Source organism: Hemicordylus capensis, chromosome 6 (assembly GCF_027244095.1).
Source record: "Hemicordylus capensis ecotype Gifberg chromosome 6, rHemCap1.1.pri, whole genome shotgun sequence".
Lineage (NCBI taxonomy): Eukaryota > Metazoa > Chordata > Lepidosauria > Squamata > Cordylidae > Hemicordylus > Hemicordylus capensis.
Genome location: NC_069662.1, coordinates 170,680,961 through 170,706,698, shown reverse-complemented (window position 1 = coordinate 170,706,698; position 25,738 = coordinate 170,680,961). Strand labels below are relative to the sequence as shown.

Below are 25,738 nucleotides of genomic sequence, written 5' to 3'. Positions count from 1 at the left end.
ATCTATCCACGTGTGCATGTAGTATGTCCTAGATCTGTCCCCTTGGTGGTCCTTTATTAATGGTTGTGAGACTTTGATGACTGGGCTTTGGATTTCTAACTTCGTTTTTTGGCCATTCGTTTTTATAGTTTGTGAGCTCAATGGTGCACCCTTTGGGGCTACATGTGTCCAAAAGCAGGACACAATTTATAAAAATAGATAGATAGTAAGTGTAACCAATATGGAAATTTATTTCAGAGTAAAACTATGCACATGTTTAAATACTTTTAAATTCAAAACTCATAACATGCAGAAAAAAAATAAAATTAACTATGTTTCTTTTGTCAAACAAGTTAGTGTTTTTCAGCTCCCTCCACCTCAAGTTTGAAAGAGTGTGTGTGTGAACTGAGGGGGGGATGAACTGCCCAAAGCCAAGCAATTGTGAGCCCCACTAATTCCAGCGAGAGAGACTGGAGTCTGTGCCAGGCTCTCCCACTGGAGTGGAGAGGACTCAAAAGTGCTTCGCGTTGCCGGCATCCTTAGTCGTTGGTAACATAGATAAACTTGTGCTTCTCAATGGTACTGATATAATGCTCTAGTTCTTTCATTTGTAGCTCCAGTTTCTCTTTGTTAAGCTTCTTTGGAATCGTGTCTGTCACGACGGAAAGGCTTTGGAACTCTTTGTTGATCTGTTCCCAGTTCGTCTTCAGGCCCTGCACAAATTGCATGGAAAACAAAACCTCAGCAGGGTTCCTCTCAGGGATGCAGCTGTGATATACAATTCATCTTTCACCTGCACTGATGTAGGGAAGACTTGAGAGAGTGGACAAGATCAACAGAAGGAGGGGAACCTCAAATGGGGGCAAAAAGCAACAAGAGTCCTGTGACGAGGGAGTGGAGGTCAGACGGGGGGATGGGGCATCTGCTTGGTAGGTCCATGGCATAGCAGCCAGGGGACGGCCAGGCAGCCGGTGCGCCAATCCCTCCCCCCAAGGGGCGAGCAGTTGGGAAGTGGTGACGGGCTGCAGGAGCATGGTGCGCTGCTGGGAATGAGCAGTGTGGTTGTGCATCATGCGCTGCCAGGGAGGGGGCGAAGCTGGCAGGAGTGGGGCAGAGCGGGGGGGGGAAGTGCAACAGAGCCCCTGGTGGCCCCAGCACCCAAAGAGGCCCGTGCGCTCCATGTGCACCCTGGAACAGCCCTCAGTCTGCCCCTGTCGGAAGCATCGGGTTGGAGGGTCTGCAGGCACTGGCATCTCCAGATGTGGTGTGATCTCAGTGGCAGCAGGGCTGGGCAAGAGCTTGGTCCGCCTGAGGCCTTGGAGAGCTGCTGCAGAGGAGACATGGGCGGGATCGGCGGACCCTGCTCTGAGTAGCCACACGATCGCGGCACAAACATCCACGATGGACCAAGTGCACTGAACGGTGAGGCCAGCCTTTATGCCATGTGCCATGCGCCATTCGGCGTGTGGCTGGCCTTGAATTCCATCGAGCCCCAACGTGCCCACCCCGGCTGCTTGGCTGCTGCATCAACACTCTCAGTCCCCTCCAAGAGGAGGAGGAGGAGGACGCACCTCCAGAAGAGTCTCCCTTTCCTCTTTGGAGATCCGTCTGGGGGCTTTTCGGCGGAGGGCCTCCCTGGCATAGACGACAGACTCCTCCTGGGCTCTCTCGGCTGCCTTGGTCCGATTTGTTATGTATTTGGGTGTGATGCCAAAATCCTACAAGGGAAGCACAGCTGGTGACCAGGCAGGGCAGGTACACCAGAAGCGGCAGCCCCCCCCCCTCTGCCCCATAACATGCCCCGCAAGCAGACGTGCGAAGAAATCATCATGCGACAAGGGTCAATAAGAGTTGTCAGGTAATTGTTCGCTGAGAAAGACGGATTTGGATGTCACAACTACAAAAATGAACATCCTACTCTGGACTGAGTGGCCATTGCGACTTCTCACCATGTTCTACAGCCGAGCGAGATGGGTTTGTGCCTGTCTAGCCTGGAGGGAATTGGGAGCCAGGCCTTCTTGGCAGGCCGGGGTGGTATGAATCTCAGAGGAGATCATTCCCTGATGATTTCCAAGGGCAAAACACACGGTTCCAGTCGCCTGACAAGCCTGCACGGAGGCCTGTTGCTTTGTGGTCAGCCATGAGGTGAAACGGCATTTAGGGACAGAGGATGTTCCAGCCCAGCCACCTGCACAAATTACCCTGAGGCCACTTTTCTGCCAAGAGTCTTCTGGAGGGCCCAGTTCCCCGTGGAGAAGGAGGGAGGGAGGGACCCTCTGCCTGCCTCTTTCCCCCTCAAGCAATGCCCCCAGCTGATTTTTTAATGTGTTGGAGGTGGGGTTTGAGGCCCATGTTTGCACAATAGACATTAATCCAGAACCTCACTGCAGGAGGGTCAAGAAGAGGTACCTGTATCAGGAAGTTACTAATGACCACAGTGGTGTAGTGGTTAGAGTGCTGGACTAGGACCAGGGAGACCTGAGTTCAAATCCCTATTCAGCCATGATACTTGCTGGGTGACTCTGGGCCAGTCACTTCTCTCTCAGCCTAACCTACTTCACAGGGTTGTTGTGAGGAGAAACTTAACTAGGTACACTGCTCTGGACTCCTTGCAAGAAGAGGGGGATATAAATGTAAAATAACAACAACAACAACAACAACAACAACTTGAGTTGTTAGCAAACGTAACAAAGAGAGGAGAGGTGGTCTTGTGGTAGCAAGCAGCATGACTGCCCCCCTTAGCTAAGCAGGGTCTGCCCTGCTTGCATATGAAGGGGAGACTAGAAGTGTGAACACTGTAAGATATTCCCCTCGGGGGATGGAGCCGCTCTGGGAAGAGCAGAAGGTTCCCAGTTCCCTCCCTGGCAGCATCTCCAAGATAGGGCTGAGACAGATTCCTGTCTGCAACCTTGGAGAAGCTGCTGCCAGTCTGGGAAGACCATACTGAGCTAGATAGACCAAGGTTCTGACTCCGTATATGGCAGCTTCCTGTGTTCCTGGGTTTTTCTTTCATGGTGAGTTATTTCAAACTTCCATCTGTATCTGAAAAGGCTCCTATATTGAGGTTTTTGTACCATACAAATGCATATATGTATATTTACTAAATTAACATTGGGGGTTCTCAAATTGAGTCTCCAGATGTTGCTGGACTACAACTCCCATCATCCATAGCCACAATGGCTACCATTAATAGGCAGATGGTTCATCAAATAAAATTCTTTTGTTGCTTCGGAACCTTAAAGATTATATATGCAGCATAATATCCGTATCAATTTATTTCAAATATATGATACAGATATATTCTAAAGAAACACTTTTTATCCTACCTTTCTTCCCAAAATCAGCCCATGCAGCTTTAATCAAAATCAAAAGCACACGCCAAGAAATCCAAACCCAGCTAAAATCAAAAACGAAGACAAATAGACAAGCAGGAAAAGACAGCAGTGCATTTCAGTGGCTGCCCCACCCCATTTAATCCTGCGCAATGACACCGACCTTCTTTTTGAGGTACTTTTTAACAAGCCCCGAATCGTCAATGAGAAATCGGTCTCCACGTCGCATGTCGACACAGGCCCGAAGCGGCTTCTTGGCCACAGCCATGACGGCCTGGGCTGCGTTGGTGGAGATGAAATCCTTCTCCCCTTGAATGCCCATGAGCGGGTGCTCGGTCCTTCGCGGCACGCTCGGCTCTCGGGGCTTCATCGTGCCTTGGTGTCTTGTCCCTGTTCATTTTCGAAAAGAAACCACAGCCGTGGTAATTCGCTCGTATCTTGGAAGGAAGAAGGCCCAGAGACCCCTGCACGGCTTGTGAAGAAGAGGGGCCTTTCCGTCCCAGGCGGGCCCCCTGCTGCCTCCCTCTCAGCCCCCTTCCTGTCCCCCTTGCCCTCCTTGCTTTCTTTGGATACGGGATTGGCCCTGGAATCTCAAAACAGCAAAATTCAAAGCGAACTTCAGGGCCCCTTCCAGGGAGAAGCGCCTGAGAATTTCAAGGGAAGAAGCCAAAAGCGTTTCTGTAAGAGAAGTGAAAGTCCCCTGCAGTGGGGCTGTCTCCTTTATGGGACACCCCCCCCCCAGCTGGGCTTGTGAGGTGGTTGTACTAGTACAAAAGTCTTCAGGCTACAATGTTTTTTCCTCCAAGGCTTTCAACAGAGTCACTTGTGCTTTTCCTGGTTTTATCTGCTGCTTTGATGTGGGTTATTTTGGGTTTGTTTAATTAGAAAAGCAGGCTGGGGGAAACCTGCCTGAAACCCTGGGGGTCCGCAGCCAGTCAGGACTGCAGGACTGAGTCGGCTTGTCCAAGCAGGCCCTGAGGCGGCTTTTACTAGCCGCTCTGCTGCTTCTTCCACCTTGATGCCCACAAGGTGGTGACAAAAGCAAAGGTGATGGCAGCCCGGCCTCCCCAAACTCTAAACCAGGGATTCTCTCAAACTTGGGTCCTCAGGTGTTATTGGACTTCAACTCCCATAATCCCCAGCCTCAGTGGCCTTTGCTTGAGGATTATGGGAGTTGAAGTCCAATAACACCTGAGGACCCAAGTTTGAGAATCACTGCTCTAAACGGACCGACCTCAGTCTTGAGGTCTACATCACTGGGCCTGCCTCAGCTGCTGGATCACGGAGCTTCTTCAATGGGGCTGGCCCCATTGCCTGGAATGAGTAGTGGCTGCTTCTTCAAGATGAAACGCCACACGGTGTCTCTTTTGGGCCAGTGCGAACTTTGGGAAGGACACATTTCTCTTCTGTTGCTGGACCTTAAAGGGCCAAAGCCTGAGATGATCTCAATTAACCAGAGAGTTATGCTTGACTAGCAAGCAGAAGGTTGCCGGTTTGAATCCCTGCTGGTATGTTCCCCAGCCTATGGGAAACACCTCTATTGGGCAACAGCGATCTAGGAAGATGCTGAAAGGCATCATCTCAGACTGCGTAGGAGATGGCCATGGTCAACCCCTCCTGTGGTCTGCCAAAGACAACCACAGGGCTCTGTGGGCGCCTGGAGTCGAAATCGACTGGATGGCACACATTAGCTTTATTTCGAAAGCAAGCTGAGAATGGCCTCCTGTTGGCCTCACACGGGAGAATGCAGAGATGCCCAGGAAGAATGGAGCAGATCCACGAGGCGGCCCATGTCCAGCATCTGTCCCATGCCTAGCATCGACTTCTCTTGTATCTCTACATTTATATCCCGCTCTTTCTGCAAGGAGCCCAGAGCAGTGTACATGGTTCTGTTTATCCTCACAGCAACCCTGTGAGGTAGGTTAGGCTGAGAGATAAGTGGCTGGCCTAGAGTCCTAGGCCAAGACTCTAACCACTGCACCATGCTGGCTCTTGATCTTTCTCAAGATCAAAGGTGAAAGTGGAACATACCAACCTGGTGGCCCTTGGGTGGTTGTGGCACTCTTCTGAAAGGGCCTCAACACAGAGGATCTTGACTCTTAACCCAGGTCAAGACTTCACAAGCAGGTTGGGACAGAGCAGGGCACAAAACCAGTATCAACGTGTCCTAACGAGCCAGGATGGGGGTTCCACAGGAGGCCAGGCTGCCTCTGGTTCCCGGCAGCAGCAGCTCAGGTGGCTGCTCTGTCTCCTGCACTGCCTGCAGGCTGGCCATCCATCCGGTAGAGACAGCAGGCCAGCCGGCAGGCAGCACAGCTCTCGCTAATGCCAGGCCAGGTTGGGAGGTGCCGGGAAGCAGAGGCAACAGCGCCTTCTTGGGCAGCCCCCTGGCTGGTGAGCACCAGCTGTGACGGTGGATTGTTCTGTGGGCGGCTTACTTTTGGGGAGCTTCGGTTCCTTTGAATGTTTCCGGAGGAAATCTTTGGGACTGGGGACTTGGAGCTTGGGTAGCCCCATGGACTTGCATGGCGCCGTCCGCTTCTCTGCAAGTTCAAATTTCACCCGGGGTCTGAAGGTGGAGATATACCTTTGATGCGAAGCAGAGATGGAAACAACAACAATTAAGACTTGCAAGGAAGCTGCGTTCTTCCCTCACAGACCATGGCACCTAACCACATCCCCTTTGCCAAATGCCAGAATTTCTGTTGAAGGGGCCATTTGACAAAGGGTTGCTTCGACATTTCTTAGCAGAATGGCAAGTCTGACATGCCATGATGAGTGCAAAATATGACCCGGTGGAGCAGAGAGGAGGACCCAGGCAGGCTCTGTGCACACACACGGTGCATCTCACGGAGCTGAGCCGAAGCAGCAGCAGCAGCCACAGAGGCCACCCTCCGCTGCTGCTCTCTCCACCCTCCTGAAGAGCCCCCTCTGCGATTCACAGCACCAGCTGCTGCTCCTTTCTGTGAATTTGGCCAACCAGGGAAAGGAGGGGGTCCATGTTTGCCTGGGGGGGGGAATCTGGCCACTCACCCCTTGCTCCAGGGGGATGGTGCTGCCTGCCATGCTGTGGGGCAGCTTCTTGGCCGGGCCAGGCTGCTGGCAGAATTGCAGGGCTTGTCGGGTTTTCAGAGGGGAGGAGTGCCCACTCCCCAACTGGGGACGGTGTCATGGCCCAGACCTCTGAGTCAGAAGAGTCAGAGGAGGAGCGGGAGGACCTGGTCGGGAGAGCAGGCTCAGAAGCGCAGCAGGAGGACTTGGCTGTGAGAACAGACTCTGAAGCTGAGCTGGCACAGCAGCAGGCAGGGGAATCTGGGCAGCTGGCAGAGAGGAGGGCTGAGGAGACTGACCAGGAGGCAGCTGGAATTTCACCTGTGTTAAGAAGACGTCTCAAGAGAAAGGCTCTGTGGGAGACACGCAGGCGCATGTTCTCACAGGAGAGGCAAGAGAAATGCTGAGTCAGGAAAGCCTGATTGGTTGCCAGTTATCTCGAGCCTTATGTTAAGCAGACATTGTTCATGGGACAGTACTGTCAGCAACGTTGCCTTCCACAGACAGTGTTCCTCATATTTTAATTGTTCAACCTGTCTTGTTTCAGCCTGCCCTTGTTCTGTTCCTTCCTTGCTCCTTCATTTCAGTTATTGTAGAGGGGGGTACCTAGTTTAGTTTTAAGGGGCTTATACTACTTTATCTTTGAGAGTCTTTTTTGGGGGGGGGCGCTTTGGTTTGAGTAGCTAAGCTGCTACTCTTCTCTACAGAATTTCCATCATGACTCACAGAAGTGGAGCTGGAGGGATAGTACATCCTGTCTGGTCAGCCGTGCCAACAGATTTACGACAGGCACGCACAGCACCCGGACTAGGGTGAGAGGCTTCTTCTACCCTCGTGATTGTTGTGAGAACAGCCCTATTTTCTTCTTCTACTGGGATTTGCAACACGTTCTCCTTGGGTGGGAGTTGTGTTCCTGATTGACACGTGCCAACGTTTGCCAGGCTGATGCCTGCGTGGCATTTTCTGACCCCCCCCCCAATACCTGGGTGGCTTGACGGGCACTTCCACTGGCACTGGCAAAAAATTGTAAATGCACTCCTCCATCCCACCTGTGGCCGTCTTCCGACTGATGAGAAAGTCCTGCAGAGGAATGGATTTCAGTGGCTGCACAGAGGATTCCCTGAACTGCCCATCAGAACTACTGGTTAATATTGTCCAGTAGAGGAAGGAGCAGTGCATGGGTGGGGTGCGGGGAGTCCGTCTACAAGTAGGCAGACCCACTGCTCTGTATGGGGGAGAAGAGACCAATTTCGACGAGTGGGGCAGCCCCCAGTCTCAGGAGGAGCATCATCTCTGCACAGGCCTACTTCCTGAATGAAGGGTCTCAGCCCATCCCCTTTTGGGGTGGGGGAGACAGTGCCGGGCCCTCCCAGCAGCTGGACCAAAGGGCTGGGGTGGGTGCAGTGGATCCTACCAACTAGCCCGCTCTGAAACCTGCCTTTTCGCTTGGCACACATAATAATCATTATGTGGCAATGTCAGTTTGGAATCCATCATTTAGAACTGAGACCCTTGAACCGCTGGGGCCAGACTGGATGAAAGCCGCTTGTCTGCTGACTCATCATGGGGCGAGGCGTGGGTCTGTCTATGTTCCCCCCACACCACTCAAAGTAACAGGGGTGGGGTAGGAAGTCAGAATTGCATGGGAATCCCCCATTCCACCCCCCACGTGACCATGTGCTGCTGCAGTTGGGCAGGGACTGTCCAAGCCTGGAGATACATGGAATCAAATTATTTAATTTCTATACCACCTCACCTAGATGGCTCCAGGCAGCCCACAAACATAAAAGCAGATAAAACCAAGCGAGCTGGGGGCAGCCGGAGAGGGACCTCTCTGGATGACCTTGATGTGTGGTGGGGATCATACTGTAGAAGGTGCCCCCCCCCCGTAACCCGGTTCTAAACCATTTCGGGCTTTAAAGGCAATTACGAGCGCTTTGTGTTTTGCCTGGAAACATACTGGCAACCAGTCCCCTTATCGCGGGTGCTCCAGTGCCCTAAGCCACGCCCCCTGTGCCTGATGTCAGACACAAGGGGCGGGGCAACCAACATCTCCCCTGCTTTGTGTTTTGGGCTGCTGTGGGGATTGCCTTCCAGCTTTTGGGGAAACCGCTTTAACTCAACTTCACGTGACAAACCCTAAATAAAGAACGGGGTGGGGCAAGTAATCTCAGGGGCCTGGAAGGCCACTGGAGAAGTCGGAGAGCGACGGCTTGTCCTCAGGCAGAGAGGCAAAGAGAGAAGCGGTCAGACTTGGGGGAGGGCGCAGCTTGTTTCCAGACCGTTTAGCCCCATTCGAGACGCCGGTCCAATGAAGAGGCAAAGGGCTGCCTGTCGCTTGCAACCAAGGCTCAGGACTTCCCTTCTGGCGTCATTCAGGAGCTGAGGCATGCTGGAGCCACTGCAGGAAACAGGTTTTCCTCTCTCTCTCTCTCTCTCTCTGCATTTCTTGTTGTCATTGCAAAGCCTCGTTTGCAAAGAAGCCTCATGCTCTGCGCAAAGCGGCAGCCCAGGAGGCAGGGTGCTTCAGCTGGATCGTCGAAGTGCTAATCAGCACTAAGCTACCTCCCAGGCTTTTAATTAGTTTCATAGTTTTAAAATTTTAAATTAAAATTTTTTAATACTGGGTTTTAAATGTTTTTAATGTTTTAAATGATTTTAATTGTTAATTGATTTGATGTTTTAAATGATTTTAATTGTAAACTGCCCAGAGTTGCAGGTTTGGGGCGGTATAGAAATATTTAAAACAAACAAACAAACAAACAATATGGTCTCTCTGAGAAACCCCGGAGACCACTCTACATGTTGAACTAACTGAAATTTCCACACAAGGCAGCCCCACATAGAGTGCACTGCAGTAGTCAAGCCTCAAAGTTACCAGTGAGTGCACCAAAGTTTTGAGATCAGTATCTGCCATTAAGTGTTTTAATGGAATAGGCCTTGCTACCCCACTCGTCACTTGCCAAGGCTCCCAGAGGGGCCTGCATAGAAATCAACAAACCCAACAGCAAATAGTTAGAACCAGGCTGGGTTGGGGTCTTTGGCCAGCGGCTGCTGCTGCTTCTTGTCCTCCTGCTCACAAGGCAGAACAGGCAGTTGCTAAACCTGGGTCCGTGGCCTGGCAAGCAGTGGCCCACTCACAGTCATGTTCCCGCCCACCTCTTCTCTTGGGGTCCTTCCCTCCGACACTAACTGCTACTGATGGAGTTGGGGCTGATCAAGTCCGATGCTTCCTCAGCTGAAGCGGCAATGGCAGTTGGGATTCCAACAGGAGGGAGGGAGGAGAGGAGAGGAGAGGAGAGGAGAGGAGGGGGCCCTCCCAGCATCTACAGAGAGAGCCCCCACCCTCTGCTTGCACAATTCTCCCAGCATGGAGAACAAGCCAGGATGGAACACATCACCCCAGGTGACTGATCGCCAGAAGACCAAAAGCAGCCTACGGTACAGTTGTCTGCCTGGAGGCACCTGAAAACCCGGGATTCACAGGGTGGGCCTGGTGATGATGTCATGAGGCTGCCAAGCCTTGTAGGGTGAAAAAACACTACCTAGTACTAGGTTAAGCCACCTAATGGTGCAGCAGGGAAGTAACTTGCCTAGGGAGCAAGAGGTTGCTGGTTCGAATCCCTGCTGGTATGTTTCCCAAACTATGAGAAGCACCAATATTGTGCGGCAGTGACACGGGAAGGTGCTGAAAGGCATCATCTCATACTGTGCAGGAGGAGGCCACGGCCAACCCCTCCTGTCTTCTACCAAAGGCAACCACAGGGCTCTGTGGGAGCCAGGAGTCGACACCGACTTGACGCACTACTTTACTTTACTTTACTACTAGGTTGCAGCCCTAACTAAAATTAAGGTGATCTTGAGAGGAGGTACAACATGTACCCCAAGGGTACATCAGGCACGCATGCAGCCCATCAGTCTTAGGGCGGAGACTGAGGTGTCTCGGCACAGCCCGGCATCTTCTCAGAGCTAAGAGTGCCCTGTAAGGGGGAGGCAGCCCTCTCTCAAGTCCCCCGTGGGGAAAAGCCACATTTCGCAGCACAGGAGTTTCCAGAATATGTAACCAACTTAACAAAAATCGATGGTTCCGTTAAATTTGGCCACGTCAAACAGTCTCCCTGACGGACCCCACCCCGGAGAAGACAAGTTTTGGAACCATTCTTAAAACACAGATTATCTTTTATTTAGAGAAGGTTGCATGATACAATTCAAGAATTCAAACAGCAGCAAAATATGACTTCAAAAATGCAGTTACATATGGGGAAAATGTTTGAGTATATCAACACTTACAGAGTATATCACAGGAAATGCAGAGTATGCAAGTAATTTCTAAGATGAGAGACCAGGATGGGATCTGGTCTTCTCTTGCTGGTGGCTGGAACAAAGATCTGACGACGGACCAGTCTCTTACTGATGACGGCCGTTTCCGGGTATGGACCCTTCACAAGAGGAATTCTGCTCCAGGTCCACAAGTTCCTTCACAGGTGAGCTGCCTGGTGTTCACTGACGTATGAGGTCTCCAGGTTGTTGTACCATCGTTTAAGAAAGCAAATGATAAAATATAGTCCCCCCAAATATATACACACACAGCAGTGATTGGATGGTTTTGAGCACAGCACTGAGGTAGCTAAGGATGTCTCCACACTGGAGCCCTTTAACTTTTCTCAGGTGATATTCTCTCATCTTTGGTCCACTTATTTCTTCTTTAATGTTCTAGAAATTCCCATTAGGGAAAGTGTAGCTGGGTAGGGCATTACTGGGGGTCAGAGCTCTTCCCTGTCCTTTTGAAAACCTGGCAAGTTATACACAACAGTGATTACAATTATGTGCACTATATTCCACACAATCAAACCAATTTTTTAAAAGTGCACATTTGTTTTTGATGTACATCAGTACTGGTGCATACGAAGCAAGTAACTTTAAAAAGCCATGATTAAATGGCAGACAGGAGCATTACTAGAGAGTAGCCCATGGGGTAAGGGCCCCAAATGAATTGGTCAGAGCCCCGAATCTGCTCAGCCCCCTCCCTCCTCCGTGACCTCTTCCAGGAAGGAAGGGCAGCAGCAGAGGCACCTGCAGAGAGCAAGGGAGGGAGCCCCTGGCCACACCTAGCTCTCTCCTGCTTCTGCATTCACAGGCGCATTATTAGAGATTTTAAAGATAGCCTTGTAATTATTCTTGGGGATGGGGGGATGACTGAGTTTAATTGTAAAAAGGGTGTGTGTGGGTCTGGGGCCTGAATCCTTTTAGTACAGAGCGATGCTCCTGGTGGCAGGGCAAGTGGAGGGAAGCACCTGCAGATTGGGCGATGGTAGAGAGGTGGGCAGGAAACACAGAGAGGCGGGGTCCTGAGCGCCCCCCCCAGCAGAGTCACAAATCACAATTCTAAGCCATTAATTCTCCTATAATCATAATAAAAGATTTCAAAGCACTAAACAATAAACTCCACCATTTAGAAAACCAGGAAGACAGATCCCTTGGAAACAAAAATAAAATGACAATGCCCGCTATGGAAATAGTTCAAGAGAAAAATCATGTGTTCTCAGAAAGAAATATATAATGTCAATACTACTACAATAAAAGAGATAAGATGAATAACTGCAAATAATAATGTCTGCTCAACAAAGCATATCATGGACAATAATCAGGGTGAAAAAATCCCAACACATAAATGCTGCAATTTTTAAAGCATTATCTTAATGCAGCAATGTATAACTTATCCTAGTCATATCCTATAAAAACAATGATATGTAAGCACTTTCCTTTCAGCAACAAACAAATGGAAACTTTGCTCCATGTGAAAAATAAAAACAAAAACATTCCCCCCATCCCATCCCATCCCATCCCATCCCATCCCATCCCATACACACACACACACACACACACACACACTCCTCCCTGACTCTGGTCTTATTTGCAGTTATCTAACCTGAAGTTTCAAGTTTTAGCCAAAAGCAAAAAGATGTCTGCAAAGGGACTGCTCCTTATTTAAACCAGCTAGAAATGGCAGCGACCCCTCTCATAAGTAAGTTCTTTGCAGGGGACCGCTTTCTTTGTTCAAGCTGCTTGTACAGATTCTCCTCTCCTGGCAGCAGAGGCTCCTTGTTGGCAATCTTCTTGATGAGCTCAGCCACTTTCCTCACTTCCTGCAGTGACCGGATTCTTTCCTGATACCCGGGCTTCAGCTCCTGCTTTTCCGACTCAATGAGAAGGTCGATGTATTCCGGGGTGGAGAGCGGGTTGGGCTTCAGAGCAATTTCCTGCAGGCGCTGGAGGCTTTCGGACGATTTCTGGATCAGGTCTTCCAAGATCTCTTTCACCTCTTCATATTCCTCATTGAGTTTTTCAAGCACTTTCTCTGTGGTCATCAGCTCACCAGAAGCGTGTTCATACTTCTGCTTCAGCTCCGCATAGGTTTTTTTCTCTTTCACTGTTGTATATTCAAACCTGTATTTCTGGTTGAAGTGAAGGTTCCACACACACCGGCCTGGGCAATTCTGGCATCTTCCTGTCGTTTGATCTATAGCAGCACAACCACGCTTGCCATCGTCATTGGGAATTCCGCAGGGATAGTGACAGGTGTAGTGACAAGTTGCACAATTTGTGATGAAATTACCGGTCCCAGAGATGTCTATATGCAGTGGCACAGTTTTCTCGACCTCGTACTCAAAGTTTCGGTTGGCTGCCATGTCATCCTTGTGCTGATCCAGAGCGTGCTGCGTCTTCCTCAGCTCTTCCAGCTTGACCAGACCGGCATTGATTTGGGGCTGCAGCCCCTCCACGGCAGCCTCCAGCTCTTGCCTTTCCCGGAGAACTTCCTTTGTCAATGTTAAACTTTTTGTTTCTAGTGTACTTGAGGAATCAAAAAAGGTCTTCATGCTCATGGTGCCCATTTTCCAGAACATTTCATCAAAATTAAAGCTATCTCCTTCACTCCCTACGGGATTGTGGGCAAAGAGAGCTGAATTATTGAATTTGAAGTGAACAGGGGTGCCCTTGGCATCTTTCGCACATGGCACGTCAGCTTGCATAATGGCCTCTAGAACGGGGGGTTTCTGCCCATCTGCAAATGTGATCAGGACTTGGATATTGTCCTTGATATCCTTCCCGAAAATGGAGAGCACCGAGTCGAACACGTATTTCTGGGCATGAGTTAAACGAGCAAAGGAAGCCTGGACTACGATACAGATGGCATCAATGTGGTCAGTGCCCCCCGGAGTGGAGAAAAACTCCCGGATTTGCTGGGTAATCAATTTGTCATGCTCTATTCCTCTTGTGTCCCCAAATCCTGGGGTGTCGATGATAGTGAGGGAATAGGGGACTTTGAAACCCTTCTGATGATTCACCACGTAGGCTGTCACTTCTGATGTTTGACTTTCAGCTTGGCTTCTGTTGGTCATTTCATGAATCAGTTTGAATCGGAAGTGGTCTCTCCACTGGACATCCAGGATATAGTTGATCATCCCATTAATGAGGGTGGTTTTTCCTGACCCTGTTGCTCCCATCACCATGATCACTTTGTTGGGGACTTTCAAGTTCTCTTCTCCAAGCTGGTATGTCAGACAAGATCCTGACATGTCTGAAGTGGCCTCTTCCAGTGGTAGAGCATAGACAGATGGGTCCTCATCCTTCACTTTGGTGCTTTTTTGGAGATATTTCAGGGCAATTCTTTGGGACCCTTCCTCTTCCTCCCGTTGTGTCCAAATCTCCACCTCCTCGCTGGGGGCACTTGTGGCTTCATCCGCACACACTGCTGACACTCGGAACCAATAGGCCGTCTGTGGCTTCAGCTTCTCAACGTGAGAGGACTCTGATTTCCGCCCTGTCCTTTGTTCAGCCCAGGGGTATTTGCCCTTGGGATCTTCCTCTCCCAACACCTCTCTATACTCCAGTTTGTAATCCTGTATAAGGACTCCCACGCCAGTGACCTTTGGACCATCCCAAGCAAGAGAAATTCTGGAAGAGTCAACCAATACCATTTTGGGTTTTCCAGGAGGACTTGTGGGAAGTGTCTTCACCGATTTGCTCATGCTGCTGCTCTCGCTGAGGCCAGGTTTGCTCTTTGCAGCATATCTGAACTGGTACTCAGTGTTTAGGTGCAGACCTGTTGCTAGGAATGTCTCCTGGCTATCTTCTGTCTCCACAGTCATCCAGTTTTCTTCTCCTGCAATCCTGTACTCCACCCAATAGCTGGAGATATTGGCCCTCCCATAGTCAGCTGGTTGAAATGTCAGCTGCACACTGTCATGTCCAATCTCACCAATCAGGGGAGGGAGAGGTTTGGGGGGCAGCTCAACGTTCCTGCTGACGAGCTCTGCTTCTTCATAGAGGTAAATGGAAGCTCCAGGGTTATCCTCATCCGGGACAGAGGCCACAACATACTTGACTTTCCCATTGGATTTATTGATACTGGCAAAGTCATAAACGGCTTTGGCAGCCGTCCGAGCATTTCGGTTCCTCCCTTTGTCTTGAAACCAGGCCTTGCATTTCTCTGGCACTGATCCGACGGTAGAGGGACCAGCCATTTTCTGGACACATTGCTTCTGAAGGCAGTCTTGCAAGCTGGCTAAGAAGGGTTCCTCATCATGTAAAGAAGTGAAGGTAAATGAAACCACAAATTGATTTTCAGGGTCAAACACTACTTCTTCTAGTTTGTTCTGGGAGGAGATTATATCTATCCCCTTTAGGATAGAAAGGTAGGATTTCACAAAATTCATCTCTCGTTCCTTGGTGTCCAGGAATTCCGTGAGTCTCTGGCTGTTGAAGGGTGACTGGTTTATCGCTGTTAGGATGTCCACCAGGGCTCTTTCCTCTTTCCCTCCTCCACGGATTGAAGGCAAGATTCCCGCCAGCTCCTTCTGGAAAATCTGCTTCTGCTGCTTGCACAGATCCTTGAACTGCTTGATTTTCCTCCTGATTTCTGGGAAAGTGTCAGCAATAGGATTCTTTGCCAGGTCATTGCATCGCATGTTGATTTCGGCCAGCTGCTCCATGGCTGCTTGGGCATCAAAGATCAGTGCTAAGCTGATCTCACGTACCAGCTTAGCTGCTCTGGAATCCAGCTTGGTCAGTGGGTACAGCCAGACCGTGACAGGCACTGCCTTCTCCCCATCCTGACCCAGCATTTTGGGCAGAGTGGCGTAGACCGTCATGGCATCTTTGAAAGTCACTGGGTTGCTCTCCAGACAGAAATCTCCATGGAATTTGCAGCTAAAGTTCTCAGTATGAGATTTTTCCTTCTCATTCATCTCAAGTTCTGCTTGCCCTGTGATAGAGATGATCTTCCCAATTGTAACTTTGAGGCTTCCTTGTATGTCTTGTACACTCTCAGTAGAAGAAACTTCTTGGTCAAATACAAAGAAAGCCTGAGCTCCATATAGGATTGCTGTGACAACATGGGTGGCTGTGCCTTGATCAAAGACGGCTGGGTAGGAGACATTTTGGGTTCCCAGATGGCTCATAGTCAGTTGCTCATACTTAGTGGTGGTTTTGTACTGCAGAGTGACTCTGGCTTGTTGTTTGGACTTCTTGGTGTCACGAAAGTATTTGGCTGATCCTCCCACTTCAATCAGCCCCCCCAGGAAACTGGCCTTGAGCGATGCTGAGACGTTGAGGGCAGAGGCCTTGTCATCAATGGTGTCAGACGCGATGATCTCGGATTCTGTTTTGGGCTGTGGTTTGACACACAAGTCCTTCTGAAGTGATCCCAGATCCCAGAGGGTGATCCCTGAAACAGAGCAGAGGAACACACACAAGGGTAACCAGTAATTCGAGTGCAACTTTCCCCCACAAGAAAAGCAAGAAGGCAGATGCTAGAGATTTGAAAGTTGGACCATAGTGACCATGGTGCCTGCTTTCTTTTGCTCCACTGTTTTCTCCATCAAACAAATCTGCAGGTTTTGAAACACTACGGAAGCCTGCAAAAGTACCCTGAGCCGCTTTGGAAGGGCGGTATATAAATCAAATCAAATCAAATCAAAAAATGTGAGCAGTGAAAGAGGGTATATCATGTGGGCACTGGGCAATGGTGTCATGCCATCTGGAACTCCTGAAAAACTCCCTCCTCCCAGTCTCCCGGTGAAGCATCTCTTTTTATGTTCAATTCCCATCTGAGTGAGAGCTGCTTGTATCACTTGCCCTTTTGACAGCTCCATCTTTGAACCAAGCTCCACAGGCATTCTGAATCTCTCTTCCAGAACTTCAGAACTGAGACTCAGACCCTCAGCTAACTTGGCAAAGAGGCACCTTTTCACGTGGTGATTCCCTTTATTGAGCAGGGGGAGAATAACTGGCCCTCTCCACCCCCAGCACAGGACCTCCAGGGACTGTTGCTGGTGTCTGTCTTTTCTTTCTTTTTAGGTTGTGAGCCCTTTGGGGACAGAGATCCATCTTATTTATTTATTATTTCTCTATGTAAACCGCCCTGAGCCATTTTTGGAAGGGTGGTATAGAAATGAAATGAAATGAAGCAATTCCCATCTATATATATAATTCTCCTGGATGCGCTTTCAGAATGTGCGTCCTGGTGCCCAACTGACTGGCTGGGTGGTGGAGGTGCCTGATAGGCTGAGGCGCACCCAGGAGGATTGGTCGGTGGCGGGCCCGGCTGTGGAGGCGAGGAGGTGGCGAGCCTGGCCGGCCGGAGACCGGGGCAGAAGGTTGAGGGGGGAAGAGGTAACCGCCAGTATTGTCTTCACAGACTGGCAGTAGCTTCTCTAAGGTTGCAGGCAGGCATCTCTCTCAGCTCTATCTTGGAGATGCTGCCAGGGAGGGAACTTAAAACCTTCTGCTCTTCCCAGAGTGGCTCCATCCCCTGAGGGGAATCTCTTGCAGTGCTCACACTTCTAGTCATTCATATTCATATGCAACCAGGATAGACCCTACTTAGCTAAAGGGACAAATCATGCTTGCAGCCACAAGGCCAGCTCTCCTGGTGGAGAGCTGGTGGATAACACCATTACAAACTATGCCCCTGAGGTGTCTCTATGTGACCCTACACCTGTAGCAAATTTGGTTCCAATCAGTTAGGCAGTTCACACAAATTAGCCCAACTGTGCCTCAAATATTCACATGTTCATCATCTTGAATGGGGGTGAATGACATCATCACAAACTATGCTGTTGAGGTGTCCCTGTGTGTCACTCACTACAACTGTACCAAATTTGGTTCAAATTAGTTAAGTGGTCCACAAGTTAGCCCACTTGTGCCTCAAATGTTTACACATCTGCCATCTTGAATTGGGGTCGATGACATCAACAAAAACTAAACCACTGAGATGTCCCTATGTGTCATCACTACAACAGTACCAAATTTGGTTCAAATCAATTAGGCGGTGGATGACATCATCACAAACTACGTCATTGTGGTGTCCCTGTGTCCCCCCACTACTGTATCTGATTTGGTTCATATTGGTCCAGGCATTGCAAGTGGGACACACACACACACACACGGACATAAAGACAGACACACTGTTTGTTTTATGTTTGGACATCTCTGGAAGAGAAGATATTTGTTCTGACTTTCCCTTTTCCCTTTCTTTTTTTGCAGTCTGCTTTCTGAAGGAGTGACTGAATCTTAATAAGATAGAGTACGGCTTGGATAGTTGGCTGGTTGGTTAGACTTTGTACATCTGGATAGTAGGATAATTTGGCTACATTTTGTTTTCTTCTAAGGAGCAACAGATTACCTTTCTGACAGAAAGTATTTAAATTAGTCTTAAATGATGGAAATTTTAAAAAGCAGTGTTCCAGCCCAGAAGTGCAAAATCAGGAGAAAACATTGAAGCAAATACATATGGATGATTTTATGACTGTAATAGACTAAGTATGGGCAACTCTATCCCTACATTGAATAAATTTACAAGAGGAGCTTGATTTAATTGAAGCTGCCACAGTTATTAAAGAGAGACAGTTACAGGATGGCAATGTCTCATTACAGAACTTTTAATGAGTAAATCTTCAACACAAGCTGAAGGACTGAGTGGCACCCACGACCTGGTGCGTGATGTCATCGACCCTTTAGGGAACAGTCAACATAGTGCCATCAAATTCGGCATACATGCGGGGAGAGAATCACCAAGGAAGTCTAAGACAGACATTTTGAATTTCAGAAGAGGAAACTTCTCTAAGATGAGGAGTATGGTGAAAAGGAAGCTGAAAGGGAAAATCAGGAGAGTCACTTCACTCCAGAGTGCATGGAGTTTACTCAAAACCACAATACTAGAAGCCCAGTTAGATTGTATACCCAAAAAGAGGAAAGGTACCACTAAGTCCAGGAGGATGCCAGCATGGCTAACAGGTACTGTCAAGGAAGCCATGAAAGGGAAGAAGACTTCCTTCCTAAATTGGAAGGCCTGTCCAAATGAAGAGAACAGAAAGGAACATAAACTCTGGTAAAAGAAATGCAAGGTGACAATGAGGCAAAAAGAGAGTTTGAGGAACATTTAGCTAAAAGTATCAAGGGGAATAACAAAAACTTCATTAAGTACATCAGAAGCAGGAAACCTGCCAGGGAGGCAGTTGGACCATTAGACAATGAGGGAGTGAAAGGGATTATTAAAGCGGATATGGAGGTTGCAGAGAAGCTAAATGAGTTCTTTGCGTCCGTCTTCACGGCAGAGGATACTGAGCATATACCTGTTCCTGAAACAGGCTTTTTAGGGATGGAGGCTAAAGAACTGAGTCAGATAGAAGTGACAAGGGATGATGTTCTAAACTGTCTGGAAAAATTGAAAGCTAACAAATCACCAGGGCGGATGGCATCCATCCAAGAATCCTCAAAGAACTCAAATGGGAAATTGCCAACCTCCTTGCTAAAATATATAATGTATCCCTGCAATCAGGTTCTGTACCAGAGGACTGGAGAGTAGCAAATGAAACACCAATTTTCAAGAAGGGATCCAGGAAATTACAGGCCAGTTAGCTTAACATCTGTTCCAGGCAGAGTGATGGAAAGCATCCTCAAGGATAAAATTGTAAAGCACCTAGAAGAACAGGCCCTGCTGGGAGTGAACGAGCATGGCTTCCGCAAAGGTAAATCTTGCCTCACCAACCTTTTGAAGTTCTTTGAGAGTGTCAACAAGTGTGTGGATCAAGGTGATCCAGTTGACATAGTCTACCTGGACTTCCAAAAAGCTTTTGACAAAGTTCCTCTTCAACAACTCCTAAGGAAACTTAGCGGTCATGGGATAAGGGGACAAGTACACGTGTGGATTGCTAACTGGTTGAAAGACAGGAAACAGAGGGTAGGTATAAATGGAGAGTTTTCGCAATGGAGGGAAGTAATAAGTGGGGTCCCTCAGGGATCTTTACTGGGACTGGTGCTTTTTAATTTATTCATAAATTTATTTATTTATTTATTTATTATTTATTTGTTATTAGAACTTTTATACCGCCCTTCCAAAAGGCTCAGGGCGGTTTGATCTAGAAGTAGGGGTAAGCAGTGAGGTGGCCAAATTTGCAGATGATACCAAACTCTTCCGGGTAGTGAAATCCATAACTGATTGTGAAGAGCTCCAAAAGGATCCCTCCAAACTGGGGGAGTGGGCAACAAAATGGCTAATGCAATTCAATGTTGGCAAGTGTAAAGTGATGCACATTACGACAAAGAACCCCAACTTCAAGTATATGCTGATGGGATCTGAGCTGTCGGTGAATGACCAGGAGAGGGATCTTGGGGTCATGGTGGACAGCTCATTGAAAGTGCCGACTCAATGTGCGGCAGCTGCAAAAAAGGCCAATTCCATGCTAGGGATCATTAGGAAGGGGATTGAAAATAAAACTGCTCATATTATAATGCCCTTATACAAAACTATGGTGCAGCCACACCTGGAGTACTGCATACAATTCTGGTCACCACATCTAAAAAAGGACATTGTAGAGCTGGAAAAGGTGCAGAAGAGGGCACCCAAGATGATCAAGGGCCTAGAGCACCTTTCTTATGAGGCTAGGCTACAAAACCTGGGGCTATTTAGTTTAGAAAAAAGATGACTGCGGGGAGACATGATAGAGGTCTATAAAATCATGCATGGTGTGGAGAAAGTGGATAGAGAGAACTTCTTTTCCCTCTCCCATAACACTAGAACCAGGTGTCATCCCATGAAATTGATTGCCAGGAAATCTAGGACCAACAAACGGAAGTACTTTTTCACGCAACGCATAATCAACTTGTGGAATTCTCTGGCACAAGATGTGGTGACAGCCAACAACCTGGATGGCTTTAAGAGGGGTTTGGATAACTTCATGGAGGAGAGGTCTATCATCGGCTACTAGTCGGAGGGCTGAAGGCCACTTCCAGCCTCGGGGGTGGGGTGCCTCTGGGTACCAGTTGCAGGGGAGTAACAGCAGGAGAGAGGCATGCCCTCAACTCCTGCCTGTGGCTTCCAGTGGCATCTGGTGGGCCACTGTGTGAAACAGGATGCTGGACTAGATGGGCCTTGGGCCTGATCCAGCAGGGCTGTTCTTATGTTCTTATGACTGGGGTCGGAACGTTGCTCTGAATTATCTGCTGACTTTATGAAAGCACAATGTTTGCTCATGGCACAAACAATTTTATCTCTATATGAAAAACTAAATTTAATTAGAAGGTTGACTATATTAAGACCTCTTGACACTTTTGTACAAATGCATTAATAATAACAACAATAACAATAACAACAACCACAATAATAAATAATTTACATTTATGAACCGCCCCATCCAAAGGCTCTGGGTGGTGTACAACAACTTTAAAAAGACATAAAAACACACAATTCAAAACACAGTGCTAAAACCAATATAAAAATAATTCAAAAACAATTAAAACCATTTAAAACCAATTAAAATACTTTAAAAAACACTTTACAAACCTTGGAAGGCCAGGCCAAACAAATACTGTAAGTTTTTAGGGCTCTCTTAAAGGCCAACAGTGAGCCTAAACTGCAGATATCTGCCGGGAGTGCATTCCATAGACCAGGAGGAGCTACAGAAAAGGCCCAGTTCCGAGTTGCCACCAGACATACCGGTGGTAACTGGAGATGGACCTCTCCAGATGACCTCAACGAGCAATGGGGATCACACTGAAGAAGGCTAATATAATTAATATATAATTTTTACAACTAATATAATTATATCGAAGGAAAGGAACATAACACACACTCAGAGTGGTGAGATAATAGATGCCAGTGCTAAACAACATGCTATAAAGACCCCTGTTGGAAAGACACCCTATAAATAAAGTGAACAACATTGATAAGATGGATGATACAAAGATTTTACAGACTATGCAGATTGCATTTACAGATAATTACTAATAGATACATTGTTGGGTATGGGTCTACATGGAAAGTGATAAGACACTCATTAAGCCAAGTTCTTCTATGGCACACTCAGTGTGTTGATATTTTCGCTATTGAATGGATGCCATCTTCTTTAAAGCAGAAAAAAACTTTTGTTAACCTTCCAGGGGGGTATCAAGGTTGGAGTGGGCCCGGACATGAGATTTTTGGATGGGCCCCTCGCTGCCTTCCTCTCCTTCTCCTGGCCCTATGTCTCTGCTGCAGAAGAACATTAAGGACATGTGTAATATAGTGTAGCAGATGAACAAAGGACAGGAGACTACAATTACAAGGAGTGAACAACAGCAGAACCAAATAGTACAACAGTATCAACTTTGTGAAAGACAAGGGGGCAATTCCTGCTCGCTACCACAAGACCAGCTCTCCTCCCCTTCTGTGGGTTCCAAAGGAAGCTTCTGTTCCAAGCGGAACAATTTTTGGCAGGGCTATAGCATGGTGGGATTTTAAAAAAAACACAAAAACAACCAATATTTTTCATTTGTTCATTTCAAACAAAGTAAGATGAACAATGCATCACATTAAAAACATACAAACAAAATTCAGTGTTATTAATATTAAAAGGGCATATAAAATATCCACATCCTTCTCTGGCACGGGAGCCTCTTCCCTTCCTGCCTTCCCTTCCCTCCACCGCCTTGGAAGGCCCTGTCTGTGGAGAGAGGCAGTGCCGGCTCAAGGGGCTGTGGCGCCCTTGGCCAGTTTTGCTCTGGTCGCCCCCCCCATTTTTATATAGTTTAAAACCTTTTCCCCACCCAGTTTTTATATAGTTGAAAACCATACATTTTGATGTGTTATTGTTTACTTCATTCAGAACATTTTAATAAAATATTAAAATGTCTTTTAGTAACTTCCAGGCATCAGGTTCTGTGTAGCAGGAGTCACTTGCAAGTTGCAGAATTTCCCCCCTCAGTCTACCCGAACACACCCATAAGAACGTGCCCTGCTGGATCAGGCCTATCTAGTCCAGCATCCTGTTTCACACAGTGGCCCACTAGATGCCTCTGAGAAGTCGTCCCCCCCCACCCCCCGCTCATCCCCATCGCTATCTGGCAGTTGCTCACGAACTCTCGCGAGGGCTGCCATACATGGGATGAGCGATGGGTATGCCTTAGAGCAGGGGTTCTCAACCTTGGGTCCCCAGATGTTGTAGGACTTCAGCTCCCATAATCCCCAAACAAAGGTCACTGGGGCTGGGGATTATGGGAGATGAAGTCCAAGAACATCTGGGGACCCAAGGTTGAGAATCCCTGCCTTAGAGAAACATATATAAAGATTTGATTAGTCTTAAACCAGTTCTGAATATAGTTACAGTGGCCCACCAGATGCCGCTGGAAGCCACAGACAGGAGTTGAGGGCATGCCCTCTCTCCTGCTGTTACTCCCCTGCAACTTGTACTCAGAGGCATCCTGCCTTTGAGGCTGGAGGTGGCCCACAGCCCTCTGACTAGTAGCCATTGATAGACCTCTCCTCCATGAAGTCATCCAAACCCCTCTTAAAGCCATCCAGGTTGTTGGCTGTCACTACGTCCTGTGGCAGAGATTTCCACAAGTGGATGATGCGTTGTGTGAAAAAGTACTTCTGTTGGTTGGTCCTAGACCTCCTGGCAATCAATTTCATGGAGTGACCCCTGATCCTAGTGTTGTGTGAGAGGGAAAAGAATCTCTCTCTCTCTCCACACCATGCAGGATTTTATAGACCTCTATCATGTCTCCCCGCAGTCGTCTTTTTTCGAAACTAAAAAGCCCCAGGTGTTGTAGCCTTGCCTCCTAAGGGAGTTGCTCTAGGCCTCTGATCATTCTGGTTGCCCTCTTCTGCCCCCTTGTTAATGATGGACAATATAAAGCTGAGAGTAAATTAGTTGATTTCTCTAGGTCTACAACATCTGAGCAAATGGAGGTTGCAGTGCGACAAGATAAATTTGCCTTAACTCATGTTACCTTAGATCAGGGCTGCTCAACTTAGGCCCTCCTGCAGATGTTGGCCTACAACTCCCATAATTCCTGGTTATTGGCCCCTGTGGCTAGGGATTATGGGAGTAATAGTCCAAAAACAGCTGGGGGAGGGGAGTTGAGCAGGCCTGCCTTAGATTATATTGGCACAGTTGTGCCAATATAGTTAAGATGAGGAATTGTTTCAATATTCTATCATTACAAGCCCTGAACATTCTATTGACCATAAAATCAAAGCTATCCATCCAACCCCTATTTTTGCACACATCAACTAGGTGACAAGAGACAGCACCCCTCTAGATTTGGTGCAAATCCATTGTGAGATGGCTGAGGTACATCAATTTCCACATTTTAACTCCTAAAAAGAGGGGTCAAAGTGCTGGCGACCTTTTTGGGCACAGCTAATGAGGCGATTCACACAACCAGCCCTATAGGGGTAGGACAGGGCTACTGCAGGTCAGGCCACTTGTGTGAAGTGCTAGGATCACTCTCGATCCCGCCGCTCCTCCCACAGGTAACCCTGCTTCTAAACCTGTGTTCAAAGTGAGGTAGGTGGATGAGAGTGTGTGCAACACTTGACAGTGGGGTGTGTGTTTGTGTGCAAAACTGAAAGCTTTGAAAGCTTCACTTGAGCATGCTTAAGAAGTGAAGCCTCCGTATGCACAGGCAATTTGGCTCCCGTGGAGAACCTCCATGTCCAAGGACAGTCTATACCACAATAGTAGTTTGTTGGCACTGGGTGGGAATCACTGGCTGCACTTTTTTGGAGCTTTCTGGAAGCATGTAGCTGAGCATGGAGAGAAAGAGGATGCTGGCTGCACATGCCTTCTCCAGCAGCATTTTGATTAGTGAACCTGCAGCTCTACATGCACACCAGGAAGGAAGTAAACTCCATGAAACTCAGTGGGACTTGCTTCTAAATAATGAAGGGACAGTTAAACAATTCCTGAAAATCGTGTTGGGGGAGAATAATGGAAGGGTCCTTTTGAAAATGTGAGTGGAAAACAGTGGAAAACCCCGGTGAGGTAAAACCACCAGCACCCCACCCAGCACACCGATTGTTCTCACAGAATCTGACATTAGCCAAAGCATCCCACAGGGCATAAGATCTGTTAGTCTATTTAAAACAAGAATGCCAATAATCCCTCCTCTCCTACTGAAAGAATACAGCAAGAAAGTGATAGTGAATAGGGTTGCCATATTCAAGCCTCACAAATCCAGGCAGCCCAATTTGCATATTATGCAGATTGTGCTGCAACTAATTTACATATTATGCAAAGTATGCACGCTGACTGATGCACTGTGAAATGTCTCCCCTCTGGACATCAACTACCAACAGTTGGGGAATTATCTTTTACTTGACCATTTCAGACAAAACTTAATATCTAGATACCTTAAATATCCCAACACTTTCTAATAGATCATGTTAGTTTTTAACCTTGACTAACACCTGCTAAGTGAGCAAAGAGGCACCTTTTCAAGTGGTGATTCTCTTATTCTTTGCAGGGGGAGAGCAACTGGCCCTATCCAACCCCAGCACAGCATCCCTCCAGTGGCTGTTGCTGGTGTCTGTCTTTTGGTTTTTTAAGATTGTGAGCCCTTTGGGGACAGGGGACCATCTTCTTGATGCATTATTTATTGTTCTGTGTGAACTGCTTTGTGAACTTTGGTTGAAGAGTGATGTATAAATACCTGTAGCAGTAGTTAGTAGTAGTTTTAATTAGCTGTGTGCAGCACTGTCATAGATTCCCTCACCAACTGCAGGTTGCCACCTGCAGCTGCTATTGATCGGAGAAGTTAGCCCAGCTTATGCCGAGGAGCAGTGTGGAGTCCTTTCATCACCACTCACTTCTACAACTGACCCTGCAAAACTGTTGCTAGGGATTAAGGCTGCCAGTATGCTTGAGCCTTATCACCCTTTACGTCCTGAGATCAGCATATAAAATATAACACCAAGTATAAAATGTATATAACACCAAGTATAGTATCATAGTATTTTTGGTGAACTACTTTATCATCTTATCTTACTCATATTTGAAGTAGTAAGGAGATGCACATCTCTGATAACTTTGTACACAACAAAACCCTCAAAC

General features: G+C 47.9%; 2 protein-coding genes across 8 annotated transcripts in view; both read right to left on the bottom strand.

The window, feature by feature from the left end:
• Positions 1 to 206: 206 nt before the first annotated feature.
• LOC128329365 (enkurin-like) lies at positions 207 to 9,677 on the bottom strand. 3 transcript variants are annotated; one of them, XM_053260406.1, is made up of 6 exons: positions 9,522 to 9,677; positions 7,345 to 7,442; positions 5,750 to 5,898; positions 3,475 to 3,701; positions 1,551 to 1,697; positions 207 to 692 (listed from the first exon to the last, which is right to left on the bottom strand). In XM_053260406.1, exons 2-6 carry the CDS (start codon positions 7,404 to 7,406, stop codon positions 519 to 521), a joined length of 759 nt encoding a protein of 252 aa, XP_053116381.1. In that variant the 5' UTR covers positions 7,407 to 7,442; positions 9,522 to 9,677; the 3' UTR covers positions 207 to 518. The 3 variants fall into 3 exon arrangements, with proteins under 3 accessions (XP_053116381.1, XP_053116380.1, XP_053116382.1); XM_053260405.1 differs by having other exon boundaries at positions 9,504 to 9,648; XM_053260407.1 differs by having other exon boundaries at positions 9,556 to 9,609.
• A 2,558-nt stretch (positions 9,678 to 12,235) lies between these two features.
• LOC128329343 (uncharacterized) overlaps positions 12,236 to 25,738 on the bottom strand; it is a 37,933-nt gene continuing 24,430 nt past the window's right edge. For all 5 annotated transcript variants that reach the window (XM_053260352.1, XM_053260356.1, XM_053260354.1 and 2 more), the window contains one exon: positions 12,236 to 16,089. In XM_053260352.1, the coding sequence (XP_053116327.1) occupies positions 12,347 to 16,089 (3,743 nt within the window). In that variant the 3' untranslated portion in view covers positions 12,236 to 12,346. The remainder of the gene's footprint in view (positions 16,090 to 25,738) is intronic.

What these genes read in the sequence shown, in the direction of transcription:
- LOC128329365 (XM_053260405.1), bottom strand. An exon ending in AAAAGTACCTCAAAAAGAAG is followed by an intron (nt 1,698 to 3,474) that starts GTCGGTGTCATT and finishes CTTCCCTTGTAG; the next exon opens with GATTTTGGCATCACACCCAA. An exon ending in AAAGGGAGACTCTTCTGGAG is followed by an intron (nt 693 to 1,550) that starts GTGCGTCCTCCT and finishes CAATTTGTGCAG; the next exon opens with GGCCTGAAGACGAACTGGGA.